Genomic DNA, 19,702 nt, shown 5'->3' with positions numbered 1-19,702 from the left:
TAAACTTCTTGTAATATTTTTTTTATTTTTTGCAATTTAGTGTTTTTTGTTTTTTTTTGTAATATAGTTTATTTAATTGTATTTTATTTTAGATAATTGTAGTTAATTTATTTAATTAATTTATTGATAGTGTAGTGTTAAGTGTATTTGTAACTTAGGTTAGGATTTATTTTACAGGTAATTTTGTAATTATTTTAACTAGGTAGCTATTAAATAGTTATTAACTGTTTAATAGCTATTGTACCTAGATAAAATAAATACAAAGTTGCCTGTAAAATAAAAATAAATCCTAAAATAGCTACAATGTAATTATTAATTATATTGTAGCTATCTTAGGGTTTATTTTATAGGTAAGTATTTAGTTTTAAATAGGAATAATTTAGTTAATAATAGTAATATTATTTATATTTATTTAAATAATAATTAAGTTAGGGGGGTGTTAGGGATAGACTTAGGTTTAGGGGGTAATAAATTTTATGTAGGATTGTAAATTGTTATAAATCTTACTTGGTTTTCAGATTTTTTCGGTTTGGTTTCAAGTAATGTAGATCTTGGTGTGGTTCTTGCTCTAAATTCGGCTGATTTAATAGATCTTTTGCTGTATCCCCATGCTATTAGTCTCTCTTTCAGCTCTTTTGCTCTAATGTTGTAATTCTGTTCAGTGGAGCAGTTTCTTCTCATGCGTAGAAATTCCCCAATGGGTAATGATTTAATTGTGTTGGGGGCATGAGCACTTGAGCTTTGTAGTAAGCTATTAGTAGCTGTTTGTTTTCTATGGACATCTGTCATAAGATCTCCATTATCACTTTTGGTTATTGAGAGATCTAAAAAAGATATTGATTTTAAGTCTGCCTCATAAGTCAGTTTTATGTTTACTTTATTGTTGTTGAGTTCTTTCAGAAACAGATTCAGTTCTTCTTTCGATCCTTCCCACAGAAATAGCACATCATCAATGTACTGCAGCCATAATGGTATATGTTGTACATATTTGTCATTGGCGTCAGAAAATACCATCTTTTGTTCCCACCAACCTAAGAATAGGTTGGCGTACGTTGGAGCATAGAAACATAGAAACATAGAAACATAGATATTGACGGCAGATAAGAGCCATAGGCCCAGCAAGTCTGCCCGACCTTACCTAACAGTATAAACTTATCTAGTTCGTAGGATAGCCCTATGCTTGTCCCATGCATTTTTAAAGTCCCCCACAGTGTTTGTTGCTACTACCTCTTGAGGAAGTTTATTCCATAAATCAATCACTCTTTCTGTAAAGAAGTGCTTCCTCAAATTACTCCTGAATCTACTACCCTTTAGCTTGAGCTCATGACCCCTTGTTCTTGAATTTTCCATTTTATGTAAAATACCCACAGCCTCAGTTTTACTAAACCCTTTAATGTACTTGAAAATTGCTATCATATCACCTCTTTCCCTTCTCTCCTCTAAGCTATACATATTTAGGTCATTGAGCCTATCCTGGTAAGTTTTATTTTTTAGACCATGTACCATTTTGGTAGCCCTCCTTTGCACAGATTCAAGTTTGTTAATATCCTTCTGAAGATATGGCCTCCAGAACTGCACACAATACTCAAGATGAGGCCTAACTAATGATCTATAAAGTGGCATAAGAACCTTACTATTTCTGCTACAAATACCTCTACCAATACATCCAAGCATTCTGCTAGCCTTACTCGCTGCATTACTACATTGTTTACTAAGTTTTAAATCATCTGAAATAATAATTCCCAAGTCCTGTTCCTCGTCTGTAACAGTCAGTAAAGTGTCATTGAGTCTGTAATTAACATTTGGATTTTTCTTCCCTAAATCCATTATTTTACACTTTGCTGTGTTAAACTTTAGATCCCAGTCGTTTGTCCAATCCTCCAATTGTTGTATATCACTTCTCATTTTGTCTACCCCCCCTGGAACATCCACAATTTGTTGCAAATTTTTGTATCATCTGCAAAGAGACATACTTTCCCCTGTAGCCCTTTGCTGATATCGCAGATAAATATGTTAAACAAAACAGGCCCCAGAACTGACCCCTGAGGAACACCACTAGCAACAGCCCCCTCTGCTGAATGAACTCCATTTACTAAGACACTTTGTTTTCTGTCCTTAAGCCAGCATTCCACCCAGTTCACAATTTTTGAATCTAGACCAAGGAGATATAGTTTGTGAATAAGTTTATTGTGTGGGACGGTGTCAAATGCTTTGCTGAAATCTAGATATGCTACATCAACTGCTCCTCTCTTGTCTAATACTTTTGTTACATAATCAAAGAAGTCAATTAGATTAGTCTGACATGATCTCCCTGAAGTAAAACCATGCTGATTTTGGTCCTCTAAATTGTTTGTCTTTATGTAAGTCATAATTCTTTCTTTTAAGAGGCTTTCCATTCATTTCCCTACTACTGAAGTTAAACTAACTGGCCTGTAGTTGCCAGATTCTTCTCTACTGCCCTTTTTATGAAGAGGTATTACATTTGCTATTTTCCAATCATCTGGGACAGCTCCTGTTAATAGTGACTGATTAAACAGATCAGTTAATGGGACAGTTAGCACTGATCGAAGTTCTTTTAAAACCCTTGGATGAATATTATCAGGACCCACTGCCTTTGTAACATTTATTTTTGATAATGCTAACAAAACCTCATCCTCTGTAAAAAGATTACTGTTAAGCTTGTTTCTATTTTGCGTAGCATCCCTTAATGTAGACATTGTATCTTCACAATCTTTAGTGAAAACAGAACAGAAGTAATAATTGAGACAATCTGCAATCTGCTTATCTCCTTCTATTATTCTACCATCAACTGATTTCAATTTTACTATTCCTACCTTATTTTTTCTTCTTTCACTGATATATATATATACTGCAGTGCCCATCGCAGTTCCGCGGATTTGTAAATAGAATTGATGATTGAATGTGAAGAAATTGTGGGTTAAGACAAACTTCAATAACATGAGAATAAAATCATCATGGTCCATATTTTCTTCAGATCCCATTTTTAAGAAATATTCGGTTGCTTTTAAACCTAGATCATGGTGGATACTTGTGTACAATGACTCTATAATAACTATAATGCATCCCCCCAACATTCACTTAACTTCAACTTAGTGGTCATGATAATATATAGTTGCATATAGTGGCAATGTTAATAATCCCTCTAGTTAATCACTATAATAAGTTATGCACTATAATTCACAATTTATTTATTCACTAGTAATAAAATAAAATACATGTTTAATTTATTTTACTTATGCTGACATATATGAACTTATAACATATCTAGCTATGGCATAGGAGATTAAAGAGAATAACCTAAGATGAACAGACATTCCGTTTGCCATTTAATGGAGAGCCAAAATAAGTATGTGTTGAATAAATAAACGATATGACATTCATTAACCATATTTCAAATCCTATATTTATGACATTAAGAAATCTTGTTCAAAGTCTCTTATATATAGAGAACCAACACTGAACCTGCCCAAAGTCAGCACAATATCGTAGCTTGACGATATCTGCCTACAAGACCCAGAATTCTATCTACACACGCCCATCAATGGACGTGTCTTGAAGGGGTGGAGTCATACTCGGAAACGCTATAAATCAAGACGTTTATGGCCATACTCGCGATACCCTTTGAAAAAGCTGTGTGAAACGGCGAAACATGTTAGGGACTTAGGAGTTGAGGGGAACTCCTGTTTTTTAATGTGCTGCAATATTGACTTCATGAAAATTGAATAGTATCTATGTAAAATTTACCGTATCTGATACTTAATCAAACTGAGTATTACTAACAATAATGGCTGCTTAGAACTTCTGATATTTCTAATAATGGCGGCTTAGAACTTTAAAAACTATTGATAAATGGGAATTCGATTTTTCAGTATGGATGTAATTGAACGATTAGTCTAACTAATATTACAAAATAAGGTGGGTTTTTTTACGTAACAATACACAATAGCATAACTAAAAGGAAGATTATGCTATAAGATTATCCTTAAACCTAACACATAGAGACGCTGCATTTATTTCAAGGTGCTGTGACAGCAGTGTACAAACTGCAGCTCCAACGGTTATTAACTAAACAGCAAGCCGACTTTATCATACAGCTCATAAGGACTCTATATTAGTAGCACACACTAGCACAATTAAGATTGAGATTGTGCTGCAAGCTGACTTTACCATACAGCTCATAAGGACGCTATACCTAATTAGCAGCACACACTAGCACAATTAAGATTGAGATTGTGCTGCAAGCTGACTTTACCATACAGCTCATAAGGACGCTATACCTAATTAGCAGCACACACTAGCACAATTAAGATTGAGATTGTGCTGCAAGCTGACTTTACCATTCCGTTTAAAGGGACGCTACACTGACTTGCTTGTGTTTTATTGGCAGCAATACAACTGCAGCTCCGGTGGCCATTTATTAAACAGTATACACCAGCACAATAAAGAGGTGTATTGCACTATAAATAGACTTCAGTATACAGCTCACTAGTCTGCTATTTTGACTATATTATTTTGTGGTGGCAGCTCAGCTTACAACTTTAATATATATATTTAGTTAAATACATATGTTTAATATCATCTGCAACACTGTTGCTATATTTAGTGAGTAATATGGATATTACCATTTTATAAATTAATTGCAGCATTTCTGATTCCAAGTAAGGAATATTAAAAACTCAAAACCTAGATCTTAATATAATTTAAATTGCTGCCGTAATTGCAGCTTTAATATACAATTTTCTAGATCTAATATAAATATACAACATATTAATAGCTGCTATTTCAAACACTCTTTTGAAGACATATTTTGGAAGATCCATATAAAAAATATATACCTGTATATACACTGTGCATGATTAAATACATAGTTGCAACACTGTTACTATGTGCATGATTAAATACATAGTTGCAACACTGTTACTACTATGTAATATTTAATTTAAACAAATGTAGAAACTGAGCACAAACCGCAACACTTATATATGAACTACAAAAAACCAATACAGGTAGCCCTCAGTTTACGCCGGGGTTAGGTTCCAGAAAGAATGGTTGTAAATCGAAACCGTTGTAAATTGAAACCCAGTTTATAATGTAAGTCAATGGGAAGTGAGGGAGATAGGTTCCAGGCCCCTCTCAAAATTGTCATAAGTAACATCTAATACATTATTTTTAAAGCTTTGAAATGAAGACTTTAAATGCTAAACAGCATTATAAACCTAATAAAATAATCACACAACACAGAATATATAATTAAACTAAGTTAAATGAACAAAAACATTTGCTAAACAGCATTATAAACCTAATAAAATAATCACACAACACAGACTTCACTTGCATTTTTCTACAGTTCTTTCTATGCATTCCAATCTGGACTGATTTATAGACAGGAGGATCTTGTTCCTTTGAAATCTGCTCGATAGCTCAGGTCTGGTTAAACTGATTAATTTCAGCTTGCTTGGCTTTACTGCAACACAAGCGGACAGCTCTACCTACTGGCTATTTTAATAAATGCACTGCTTCTCAATGCTTTTTAATAGCAGTCACATGACTGGAAAAAAAAGGTTGTTATTCTGAAACGGTGTAAATTGAACCGTTGTAAAATGAGGGCCACCTGTACATGTGTACTACACAGACACTAGTGAAGCCCGAATTGCAATTCTAATATATACTCTCGTCATCCAAATAATTAAGTGCACCATTATATCAGTGGTATTATATTTAACAACATTACATAATTTTAAAAAATCAAATACAAATAGACTATGTATGTATAATGTGCACCACCACACTAATGGTGTTACCAACTAACATAAACAACTGAAATACTTTCGCTATTATTTAGCACAAAACATAATATCAGTATATATGTTACAACAAATATAGGTAATATCCTAGTCAGGTTGTTGACTTTTTGGGTGTACAATATGAATAAAGGATGTATACTTCTTAATGTTGGGATATTAAACACACTTAAATTAGTCATTTGACAGATGATAAGATTAATCTTCTTAATACTATTACAATATGTGCTCCAATATTCATACTAACATACCAATCCAATTTGTAGACTATAACTGGATACTAATATTTCCCAATATCATTCTCAGTTTAGATCCTTATAATGATCCTAACTTCATCCTCCGGCAACAGAGGGTAATTACATAGATATATATATGGTAGCTTTACATATTAGTCTATATATATTGTGAGTGTTTTTAAATTGTTTGCATCCCCCCATTTTAAAAGTAATTATGTAAATAAAAGTTATATTTAATTATCTCACTTTTCTCTCCCCTGCTACTATTATTCAATCATTTGTTGTGACTAACTGATAGTTATCTCATCACAATTTTGTTGTCATATATATATATATATATATATATGTATGTATATATATATATATATATATATATACGTACAAACAGCCTGTGAGTGCTATAAGTGTATTCTTTTTTGGAGGGTTTTCCCCAACACACCATTAATTTGCTTCAAGAGATCCGGGAATATCTGGAGATCCGGAAATTTATCTGTGAGTGCACCTTCTTTTGACGCTGCCCTCAGTAGTTTTTCTCTGAAGGTGAAGTAATGAAGGCGGATGACATCCCGTGGTTTATCACCTTCCATGCTGCAAGGCCGTAGTGCTCTGTGGGCTCTATCTATCAACATCTCTGAATCACTTGAGGGACCTACCAAGGCAGTAAAGAGTTTCAAGAGATAGTCCTTCAACTCAGGTGGGCCAACCGTTTCCGGTATTCCCCTGATTCTGACATTGTTCCTCCGGGATCTTTCCTCCAGATCAGTGAGTTTGGATTCTAGATCAGAGATCTGGTTGGCAAGATTTTGGGAATAGCTTACTAAACTCGCATGGTCCACTGTTAGATCTTCCTGTTTACGTTCCAGGGTGTCTGTTCTATCGCCAATACTCGCAATGTCCCTTTTCAGCTCTGCATGACTTTTATCAAAATGTTTAGAGAGTGATTCGTGATGGTTCACTAAGAGGGATTTGATAGAGTCCATGGTGAGAGGTTCATTATGGTGAGAAGGATCAGGTCTGGTCTTTATCGTTGGGCCCTTTCTTCAGATGAAGTGTGAGTGGACATTGTTTGATTGCGGAAATGTTCAACCACAGTGTGCTTTGGTGCAGAGGTCCCTTTTTGTTTTCTTTTAAATGCTTGTGACATTTCTACATGGGGATATACAGTAGGGCTGAGAAATATGCACAGAGGCGATCAATACTGAATGACTGTGTTCTTCCCCTGTGTGAGTATTACATCCCGGGTTCAGCAGGGCCTAGACATTAAATTTTACTCCATGGTGGCCCAGAGTAGGAGCATGAGAAGGAACAGGTGGGTTAAGCAAGCCAGGGGTGGCTACAAGCGAGAGCTTAATCTCAACACCCATACCTCAGGGATCTAGGGGATACGGCCTGAGTGAGAACAACTACAGGGAGGGGAAAAGGTAAGTGGAAGCGACCAGCCAAGAGGACCAGGCCAGAAGGGGTGAGGCTGGGTTTAGTGACAGGGACTACTGCACAGTAGTATTTAAAGGGTTCAGGATGAGTAATTTCTCTAGGAGTCACTCCTAGTCTCTATGCTGGAGGATCTTTAGGAAGTCCAAGATAGTATGTGGCAGGTCAGGTAAGGAGGGAGCTCAGGACCTTCCAGGCCCTTTGGACAAGGTATAGGTATCAGGGTTACCACTGCTAAGATTAGTGGTCTTTATTGGCGTAACTGCAAATGTGATTCCTCTATTAGAGAGCCTTCCTCACGGTGTGTGGGGTCTTAGGAGTTAATTCTCTTTTACTGGAGGAGTTCGTGAGCACCAACCCAAATAGTGGCCACTACATAGAGATGGTCTGCAGTGGACGAAGGAGGTAAGATCAGAACAGGGCTAGTGAGCATGTAATCTGTGGTCCTGTTTCCTAGGTTGTAGCCCACCTGAGATCACAAAGATTAACCTCTTGTAATTTACGTGTGGAGGAGGGGGGCTTCAATTTAAGTGTCCCACACTCTCAGACACAGTTGTCCCCAGTGAGAAAGTTCCAACAAACACACACTACCAGTGCTTCCTAGCAGTCCACTCCTGCTAATGTTCCCAGGGGTGATAGATTAAGTCCAGAATAATAGTGTACTGCTTCAAAGTGCCAAACAAGTAGTTGAGGTAGGTGTTTAGGGTAGATTAGGAGAGCTGGGGTAAGTTATATTCCCTGTGTGTGTGTGCACTTTCTATTGCGCACTTCTGAGATAAAATGGCGTTGTCCTCCCTTATGAAGTTCAGGGCTGTGTCTGGAGCTGCAAACCGTGGGTCCTGATATGCAGCTATTTTTCAAGAAGTATAGTTCTGCCTGCTTCTATTGTATCCTTTCCTGAAGATTTCAGGCTCTTTGATTTGCCGGAAAGATCAGAGGTAGGCTGAAGCCTCGGATTTTCCTGAAAATCCTGTGGTACTCTTTTCTGGGTAGATCGAAAATTAGCTCAAACTCTGCTGAATTACAGTTTAGGATTACTTGCAGTGAGTAAATACTGCTCCAAAGATTTTTATGGGTTGTTAGCCCCCAAATTGTGCTTTATAGCTAATAATTAAGTATTTTTATCAGGAGCTCTGCTAGATTGCGACTGTCTAGGCTGCTGGCTAGCTCCGCCCCCTCTTTATAAACATTTTAAATGGGTTGAGCTTGCTAAGAGATCATATCTTATTGTGTTATCAATCTATGTAAACACAAAGGCTTCCTTTTCTTATCTCTGTCCTAGATAACAATTAAAAATGAACATTTTAGTGCCTGTCTCCCCCCCCCCTGCAGTGTGATTTAAGACAACTTACTACTCACCAAGAGAAGTTAAAGGACTGGGGGTAGAGCACATGACAAATATAAAATGTGGAGTCTTTTAAGCATTGTACAAAATGGTCACAAGGAGGGGTTCCTATCCGGTACAGAAAGACTACAGATACAGTGTGTAGCTTCATGCGGTCTGTAACAACGGACTATCACACGCATAGTATCTGTGTATGTTTGTACCGGTTACCCTTAGTGATCTACAAGAGGTTTGTCTTTTGTTTTTAATAAATTGTACATTTGCTTTAAGCATTTGTCTGTATCCAGTCTGCCTGGGGTCTGCACAATAGAGCTGATTACCTTGTGCTGTTGAAGCTCTAACTAATGTGAGTATTCTGGGTCTGCCTTCCATCTGGGGAGTGAAGATTACACAGTATTATGCTATGATATGTTTATTTCTCTTCCTTCTGAGGAACATCGTATGGACTATTTGTATTTGTGGTTCTGTCTCCATTAAAAACTCTTGTCACTTTGGTTATATTGCTGCATATTGCTCTGTATTATTATCACTATTTGTGTGTCTACAAGAGGTTTCATGCGGTCTGTAACAACGGACTATCACATGCATAGTATCTGTGTATGTTTGTACCTGTTACCCTTAGTGATCTACAAGAGGTTTCATGCGGTCTGTAACAACAGACTATCACACACATAGTATCTGTGTATGTTTGTACCGGTTACCCTTAGTGATCTACAAGAGGTTTGTCTTTTGTTGTTAATAAATTGTACATTTGCTTTAAGCATTTGTCTGTATCCAGTCTGCCTGGGGTCTGCACAATAGAGCTGAGTACCTTGTGCTGTTGAAGCTCTAACTAATGTGAGTATTCTGGGTCAGCCTTCCATCTGGGGAGTGAAGATTACACAGTATTATGCTATGATGTATTTCTCTTCCTTCTGAGGAACATCGTATGGGCTATTTGTATTTGTGGTTCTGTCTCCATTAAAGACTCTTGTCACTTTGGTTATATTCCTGCATATTGCTCTGTATTATTATCACTGTGTGGTTTTTGTTACACATTTTATTTTTAGTAAATACAAATTGTCTGACAGTGAGGATCTGTAGAAAGTACAATATCAATACTGTAGTATTAGATTTAAATTACATTTAAACAACTCTTATTTAACATTTGTTTGAGTGCTGCTTTTTGATATAAATAATGGGGGGAAATGATTATAATATATTTGTAAGGTTGTGCTTTGTCCCACTCATAAATAGATTGTCTACAACTGAGCTTATAGAGTAACGTTCTGGAAAGATTAATATTTAAGGTGCAACTGTAAAACCCACAGAGCTAACTGTACTAAATGCTTGTGCTGAATCAATAGCACATATGTAATAACCTAAACAGCTGATCTGTATCACATGCAATGTAATTATAACACCCACAGCGCTAACTGTACTAAATGCTTGTGCTGAGTCAATAGCACATATGTAATAACCTAATCAGCTGATCTGTATCGCATGCAATGTAATTATAACACCCACAGAGCTAACTGTACTAAATGCTTGTGCTGAATCAATAGCACATATGTAATAACCTAAACAGCTGATCTGTATCACATGCAATGTAATTATAACACCCACAGAGCTAACTGTACTAAATGCTTGTGCTGAGTCAATAGCACATATGTAATAACCTAAACAGCTGATCTGTATCACATGCAATGTAATTATAACACCCACAGAGCTAACTGTACTAAATGCTTGTGCTGAATCAATAGCACATATGTAATAACCTAATCAGCTGATCTGTATCACATGCAATGTAATTATAACACCCACAGAGCTAACTGTACTAAATGCTTGTGCTGAATCAATAGCACATATGTAATAACCTAATCAGCTGATCTGTATCACATGAATTGTTATGTGTGCCTTTAATTATACCATACGTACAGTTAATCAGAACCATTATTTATTATTATCTGTCTAAACCATTTAATATACTTTTTACAGACACGGCCAGAGCACTGAGAGATATCAGGTATTGATGTAACTGGAGTGAATAAGGGAACCTTCTTCCTGAGCACAGACATTGGAGCCTGTTATCAGCATGAACTCATATGTGTTAGGTGAGTAAAATAGATATTATGCTGACTTTAATTACTGGAAAATAGAATAGATCACTCATTAAACAAATATAAACTATTATATTTATAGCCATACAGAGAGAAGCTCACTCACACGAACGAACAACTAGCTTAATACCATTGTTAGCCTATTCTATGGTGATTTACCACCTAGGTGCAGCTTCTATTAGCCCAGTAATGTTTTTCACAGAGTAGAGCTTTCCTGTAGTATAACAGTTTTATCCCGCCTATTACCGTCAGTCCAGCGCTGAAATACTAGGCAATTCCTTTCTGAACAAGGAACACATCATTGGGCCTCTTCAGTGAGGTGTAGCCATATTCCTCTAAGAACACTGAGCAAGGAGTCCACGTCTGGTTTCTCCTTTTTTTCTTAGGGAGACTAAATACATACAGAGAGAAGCGCACTTACAGGAATGAACAACTAACTCAATACCATTGTTATCCTGTTCTATGGCAATTTACCACCTGGGTGCATCTTCTTTTAGCTGTAATGCTCATGGGATATTTCCTTATCAGACCAATCCTGGCCAGTAGTCTTCTTATCCCAGTGGCAAGATAAGAAAATATCCCAGAAAAAAGAAGAAATAAATAAATGAGGATACAATCCAATACTCACAGTAGAGATGAGAAAACAGGTAAGTGGTCCCAAAAAGGGCAAGGAAGGCACCAGGTAGACAGTCCAATCCTTCAGGGAACCAAAGTATAATGCAGAGAGAGATAAATTAAGCATAGTAATCCAAGGAGTCAGCAATTCAGGGGTTGATCAATTGATTGGTCAGAGACAAGCAGAGTTCGGCAACAATAAGGCAATCCAGTAGTTCAGGGGTTAATCAGTAGAGTGATCAGAGACAAACAGAGTTCAGCAACAATAAGGCAATCAGCATTCGCAAACAAATAGAACTAAGCACCCAGGGAGCAGAAGACAACCTATACTTGGGCAAGATCTTGAAAAAGCCTGTAAAAGGTGAAACATGTTGATGATCTAAGGAACTTTTGTATTCAGTTACGAATATAGAAAATTATAAGCCTACACTCTGCGCAGAGTTAACCAAACCCTCAATAACGTAAAGTCCTTATTCAGCAAAAAGCCAGTTTTCTGGAGTCCCCATTGGTTGGAGGAGCACACGTGGTTCAAACTACACACGTGATAGGAACGGCAACGCTGAACGGAAAACGCCGCAACCCACAAGAAGAGTGGAGTAGCACACGCCGAGGGAGGTGTGTGAGAATACCACTGGACCAGGCGGGCTACCAACGGATACATATTGCAGGACTTAAAAGTAAGTGTTTTTACACTACGAAGACTCAATTAACCAACAAGTACATTAGTTTAATACCCTAAGAGACACAGTATACATATTTCCCTTATACCCACATAGTGGGGGTTTTGAATATTGAGTGACAAGTAACATTGCTGAGCGTTACTATAATTATCAGACCTGACGTAAGGGAATAATTTCCTATGACCTTAAAGGCAAATACTTGAACTTACAAAAACTATCATCAAATACGTTACAGCCTGGTATATGGACCTTACAAAAATCCACCATTTAGATCCAGCACTTGTGTATACGTTACATTTGCTCTAGTTAATGTTTGGAGCTTTAGGGTTCAGCAACAGTAAGGCAATCAGCAGTTCAGGGGTTAATCAGTAGAGTGGTCACAGACAGGCAGAGTTCAGTAACTGTAAGGCAATCAGCAGTTCAGGGGTTAATCAGTAGAGTGGTCACAGCAAGGCAGAGTTCAGCAACAGTAAGGCAATCAGCATTAGCAAACCGCAATAAAACATAGCACCCAGGGAGCACAAGACAACCTATACTTGGGCAAGGTATAGGAAGCAAGGAGGTACTTACATAAGCGCAAGTTTGCACCAAGGATAGCAGACAGGTGAGCGGCATCAGGAGAAAGACTCAGCGTGTGGCGATGATGTCATCCTGACATGCCACAACAGCCGCTGAAACCATGGCAACAGCCATGGAAGGAGAGTGCCAGGCCGCCGCTGAGACGAAGCGGGGTGACATTAGCCCAGTAATGCTTTTCACAGAGTAGAACTTTCATGTAGTATATAAGTCTGATCCGGCCTATAACGGTCAGTCCAGCTCAGAAATACCAGGCAATTCCTCTCTGATCAAGGAACACAGCAACCCCAGATGATCGTTTTGGCCTTCATTGGGCTTCGTCAGTGAGGTGTAGCCATATTCCTCTAAACACACTGAGCAAGGAGTCCACATCTGGGGTTGCTGTGTTCCTTGTTCAGAGAGGAATTGCCTGGTATTATGGCGCTGGACTGACCAGAATTGACGGGATCAGACTGATATACTAAAGGAAAGTTTTATTCTGTGAAAAACATTACTGGGCTAAAAGAAGCTGCAACCAGGTGGTAAATCACCATAGAACAGGCTAACAATGGTATTGAGCTAGATGCTTCTTCCTGTGAGTGAGCTTCTCTCTGTATGTATTTAGTCTCCCTAAGAAAAAAAGGGGAAACGAGACATGGACTCCTTGCTCAGTATTCTTAGAGGAATATGGCTACACCTCACTGACAAAGCCCAATGAAGGCCGAAACGATCGTCTGGGGTTGCTGTGTTCCTTGTTCAGAGAGGGATTTCCTGATATTTCGGCGCTAGACTGATATACTACAGGAAAGTTTTACTCTTTGAAAAGCCTTACTGGGCTAAAAACATAATTTATGTAAGAATTTACCTGATAAATTAATTTCTTTCATATTGGCAAGAGTCCATGAGCTAGTGACGTATGGGATATACAATCCTACCAGGAGGGGCAAAGTTTCCCAAACCTCAAAATGCCTATAAATACATGCCTCACCACACCCACAATTCAGTTTAATGAATAGCCAAGTAGTGGGGTGATAAAGAAAGGAGTAAAAAGCATCAACAAAGGAATTTGGAAATAATTGTGCTTTATACAAAAAAAATCATAACCACCATAAAAATGGTGGGCCTCATGGACTCTTGCCAATATGAAAGAAATTAATTTATCAGGTAAATTCTTACATAAATTATGTTTTCTTTCATGTAATTGGCAAGAGTCCATGAGCTAGTGACTTATGGGATATCAATACCCAAGATGTGGAACTCCACTCAAGAGTCACTAGAGAGGGAGGGATAAAAAATTTCAGCCATTTTCCACTGAGAAAATAATCCACAACCAAAATTATAAATTTAATTTTAATGACAAGAAAAACTTGAAACATCAGCAGAAGAATCAAACTGAAACAGCTGCCTGAAGAACTTTTCTACCAAAAACTGCTTCTGAAGAAGCAAATACATCAAAACGGTAGAATTTAGTAAATGTATGCAAAGAGGACCAAGTTGCCGCTTTGCAAATCGGATCAACTGAAGCTTCATTCTTAAAAGCCCACAAAGTGGAGACTGATCTGGTAGAATTAGCTCTACCTAATTCTCTGAGGCGGGGCCTGACCCTACAACAAATAAGCTTGATGAATCAAAAGCTTTAACCAAGAAGCCAAGGAAATAGCAGAAGCCTTCTGACATTTCCTAGAACCAGAAAATATAACAAATAGACTAGAAGTCTTCCTGAAATCTTTAGTGACTTCAACATAATATTTCAAAGCTCTCACCACATCCAAAGAATATAAGGATTTTTCCAAAGAATTATTAAGATTAGGACACAAGGAGGGGACAACAATTTCTCTACTAATGTTGTTAGAATTCACAACCTTAGGTAAAAATTTAAATGAAGTCCGCAAAACCGCCTTATCCTGATGAAAAATCAGAAAAGGAGATTCACAAGAAAGAGCAGATAGCTCAGAAACTCTTCTAGCAGAAGAGATGGCCAAAAGGAACTTTCCAAGAAAGTAGTTTAATGTCCAAAGAATGCATAGGCTCAAATGGAGGAGCCTGTAAAGCCCTCAAAACCAAATTAAGACTCCAAGGAGGAAAGATTGATTTAATTACAGGCTTGATACGAACCAAAGCCTGTACAAAACAGTGAATATCAGGAAGTTTCGCAATCTTTCTGTGAAATAAAACAGAAAGAGCAGAGATTTGTCCCTTCAAGGAACTTGCAGACAAACCCCTATCCAAACCATCCTGAAGAAACTGTAAAATTCTAGGAATTCTAAAAGAATGCCAAGAGAATTTATGAGAAGAACACCATGAAAATTAAGTCTTCCAAACTCGATAATAAATCTTCCTAGAGACAGATTTATGAGCTTGTAACATAGTATTAATTACTGAGTCAGAGAAACCTCTATGATTTAGCACTATGCGTTCAATTTCCACACCTTCAAATTTAATGATTTGAGATCCTGATGGGAAAACGGACCTTGAGACAATAGGTCCGGCCTTAACGGAAGTGGCCAAGGTTGGCAACTGGACATCCGAACAAGATCCGCATACCAAAACCTGTGAGGCCATGCTGGAGCCACCAGCAACACAAACTTTTTCTCCATGATGATTTTGGAGATCACTCTATAAGAAGAACTAGAGGCAGGAAAATATAAGCTGGTTGATAACACCAAGGAAGTGTCAACGCATCCACTGCTTCCGCCTGAAAATCCCTGGACCTGGACAGGTATTTGGGAAGTTTCTTGTTTAGATGAGAGGCCATCAGATCTATCTCTGGAAGACCCCCACATCTGAACAATCTGAGAAAACACATCTGGATGGAGGGACCACTCCTCCGGATGTAAAGTCTGACGGCTGAGATAATCCGCCTCCCAATAGTCTACACCTGGGATATGTACCGCAGAAATTAGACAGGAGCTGGATTCCGACCAAAACAAGTATCCAAGATACTTCTTTCATAGCTTGGGGACTGTGAGTTTTACCCTGATGATTGACATATGCCACTGTTGTGATATTGAACGGTTCTCTCTTCAACAGAGGCCAAAACTGAAGAGCTCTGAGAATTGCACGGAGTTCTAAAATATTGATTGGTAATCTCGCCTCTTGAGATTTCCAAACCCCTTGTGCTGTCAGAGATCCCCAAACAGCTCCCCAACCTGAAAGACTCACATCTGTTGTTATCACAGTCCAGGTTGGCTGAACAAAAGAAGCCCCTTGAACTAAATGCTGGTGATTTAACCACCACGTCAGAGAGTGTCGAACATTGGAATTTAAGGATATTAATTGTGATATCTTTGTATAATTCCTGCACCAATGATTCAGCAGACAAAGCTGGAGAGGTCTCGTGAAAACGAGCAAAGGGAATCGCGTCCGATGCTGCAGTCATGAGACCTAAAACTTCCATGCACATAGCCACTTAAGGGAATGACTGAGACTGAAGGTGCCGACAGGCTGCAACCAATTTTAAACGTCTCTTGTCTGTTAGAGACAGAGTCATGAACACTGAATCTATCTGGAAGCCTAAAAAGGTGACCCTTGTCTGAGGAATCAAGAAACTTTTTGGAAAAATTGATCCTCCAACCATGTTTCTGAAGAAACAACACTAGTTGATTCGTGTGAGATTCTGCAGAACATAAAGACTGAGCTAGTACCAAGATATCGTCCAAATAAGGAAACGCTGCAATACCCTGCTCTCTGGTTACAGAAAGCAGGGCACCGAGAACCTTTGAAAAGATGCTTGGAGCTGTTGCTAGGCCAAATGGAAGAGCAACAAATTGGTAATGCTTGTCTAGAAAAGAGAATCTCATTAACTGATAATGATCTGGATGAATCGGAATATGAAGGTATGCATCCTGCAAGTCTATTGTAGACATATAATATCCTTGCTGAACAAAAGGCAGAATAGTCCTTATAGTCACCATCTTGAAAGTTGGTACTCTTACATAACGATTCAAAATTTTCAGATCCAGAACTGGTCTGAATGAATTTTCCTTCTTTGGGACAATGAATAGATTTGAATAAAACCCCAAACCTGTTCCTGAAAAGGAACTGGCATGATTACCCCTGAAAACTCCAAGTCTGAAACACACTTCAGGAAAGCCTGAGCTTTTACTGGATTTGCTGGGATGCGTGAGAGAAAAAATCTTCTCACAGGAGGTCTTACTCTGAATCCTATTAGATACCCCTGAGACACAATGCTCTGAATCCATTGATTTTGGACAGAATTTATCCAAACATCCTTGAAAAACCTTAAAATGCCCCCTACCAGCTGAGCTGGAATGAGGGCCGCACCTTCATGCGGACTTAGGGGCTGACTTTGGTTTCTTAAATGGCTTGGATTTATTCCAATTTGAGGAAGGCTTCCAATTGGAGGCAGATTCCTTGCGGGATGGATTAGGTTTTTGTTCCTTATTTTGACGAATGGAACGAAAACGGTTAGAAGCCTTAGATTTACCCTTAGGTCTTTTATCCTGAGGCAAAAAAATTCCCTTCCCCCCCCAGTAACAGTTGAAATAATAGAATTCAACTGAGAACTAAATAAATTATTACCTTGGAAAGAAAGAGATAGAAATCTAGACTTAGGTGTCATATCAGCATTCCCAGATTTAAGCCATAAAGCTCTTCTAGCTAAAATAGCTAAAGACATGGATCTACCATCAATTTTGATAATATCAAAAATGGCATCACAAATAAAATTATTAGCATGTTGCAGTAAGCGAACAGTGCTAGATAAGTCAGAATCCAATTCTTGTTGCGCTATATTTTCCAACCAAAAAGTTGATGCAGCTGCAACATCAGCTAAAGAAATTGCAGGCCTGAGAAGATGACCTGAATATAAATAAGCTTTCCTTTGATAAGATTCAAGTTTCCTATCTAAAGGATCCTTAAAAGAAGTACTATCTTCCAAAGGAATAGTGGTACATTTAGCAAGAGTAGAAATAGCCCCATCAACTTTGGGGATCTTTTCCCAAATCTCTATTGAAATTGCTGGTAAAAAATAAAAAAATTTAAACCTTGAAGAAGGAATAAAAGAAGTACCCGGCTTATTCCATTCCTTAGAAATCATATCAGAAATAGCATCAGGAATAGGAAAAACCTCTGGAGTAACCACAGGAGGTTTAAAAACAGAATTTAAACGTTTACTAGTTTTAATGTCAAGAGGACCAGTTTCCTCAAAATCCAAAGTAATTAACACTTCTTTTAACAAAGAACGAATATACTCCATTTTAAATAAATAAGTAGATTTGTCAGTGTCAATATCTGAGGAACGATCTTCTGAATCAGATAGATCCTCATCAGAGGAGGATAATTCATTATGTTGTCATCAATCTTATGAGAAGTTTTAAAAGACCTTTTACATTTATTAGAAGGCGGAAAAGCAGACAAAGCCTTCTGAATAGAATCAGTAACAAATTCTTTAAAATTCATAGGTATATCATGTACATTAGAAGTTGAGGGAACTGCAACCGGCAATGTACTATTACTGATGGACACATTATCTGCATGTAAAAGTTTATCATGACAACTATTACAAATGACATTTGGAGATATAAGCTCAATAAGTTTACAACAAATGCACTTAGCTTTGGTAGAACCGATATCATGCAGCAAAGTTCCAACAGATATTTCTGAGACAGGATCAGATTAAGACATCTTGCAAAATGTAAAAAGAATAAACAACATTTAAAGCAAAATGATCAATTTCCTTATATGACAGTTTCAGAAATGGGAAAAAATGCAAATAGCATAGCCCTCTGACATAGAAAAAGGCAAGAGGCAAATAGCAAATGGGTGACAAAAATAATGAAAAATTTGTCACCAAGTATGACGCACAGCGTAACTGAAAATTTTTTGGCACCAACACCGTCCGGATACTCGCGTCACTAACGACGCAACCTTGTGTAAGGAACTCGGCATCAACTATGACGCCAGAAATGACGAACTTGCGTCAAACGGACGTCAAAACGAACGCACCAAGAATGACGTAATAAAGTCTAGCATTTGGCGCACCCACGGGCCTAATCCTGCCTGCAATTTGCAAAGAAAAATGTGGTCAATTTAAACCCCAGGTAAGAAAAATGTTTCTTAATATGTTTATTTTCCCAAATATGAAACTGACAGTCTGCAAAAAGGAAATACATGAACCTGACTCATGGCAAATATAAGTACAATACATATATTTAGAACTTTATATTGATGCATAAAGTGCCAAACCATAGCTGAGTTGTCTTAAGTAATAAAAACATACTTACCGAAAGACACCCATCCACATATAGCAGATAGCCAAACCAGTACTGAAACAGTTATCAGTAGAGGTAATGGTATATGAGAGTATATCATCGATCTGAAAAGGGATCTATGAAATAGATCTCCCATGAGGAAAACTATTGCATTCAATAGGTGATACTCCCTTTACATCCCTCTGACATTCGCTGTACTCTGAGAGGAATCAGGCTTCTAAATGCTGAGAAGCGCATGTCAATGTAGAAATCTTAGCACAAACTTACTTCACCACCTCCATAGGAGGCAAAGTTTGTAAAAACTGAATTGTGGGTGTGGTGAGGGGTGTATTTATAGGCATTTTGAGGTTTGGGAAACTTTGCCCCTCCTGGTAGGATTGTATATCCCATACGTCACTAGCTCATGGACTCTTACCAATTACATGAAAGAAAAAAGCTTCACCAAGGTAGTAAATCACCATTCCATTCCTTAGAAATCATATCAGAAATAGCATCAGGAATAGGAAAAACCTCTGGAGTAACCACAGGAGGTTTAAAAACAGAATTTAAACGTTTACTAGTTTTAATGTCAAGAGGACCAGTTTCCTCAAAATCCAAAGTAATTAACACTTCTTTTAACAAAGAACGAATATACTCCATTTTAAATAAATAAGTAGATTTGTCAGTGTCAATATCTGAGGAACGAT

At 37.7% G+C, this 19,702-nt stretch overlaps 1 protein-coding gene across 1 annotated transcript in view; it reads left to right on the top strand.

The window, feature by feature from the left end:
• Positions 1-8,269: 8,269 nt before the first annotated feature.
• Positions 8,270-19,702, top strand: part of LOC128661251 (gastrula zinc finger protein XlCGF26.1-like) — a 33,405-nt gene continuing 21,972 nt past the window's right edge. The window contains exon 1 of the mRNA XM_053715529.1: positions 8,270-8,321. Within this exon, the coding sequence (XP_053571504.1) occupies positions 8,270-8,321 (52 nt within the window). The remainder of the gene's footprint in view (positions 8,322-19,702) is intronic.

The sequence above is a fragment of the Bombina bombina genome, chromosome 5, assembly GCF_027579735.1.
Source record: "Bombina bombina isolate aBomBom1 chromosome 5, aBomBom1.pri, whole genome shotgun sequence".
In the NCBI taxonomy this organism is placed as follows: domain Eukaryota; kingdom Metazoa; phylum Chordata; class Amphibia; order Anura; family Bombinatoridae; genus Bombina; species Bombina bombina.
The sequence above is the reverse complement of the archived record's forward strand: the minus strand, read 5'-3'. Positions and strand labels throughout refer to the sequence as shown.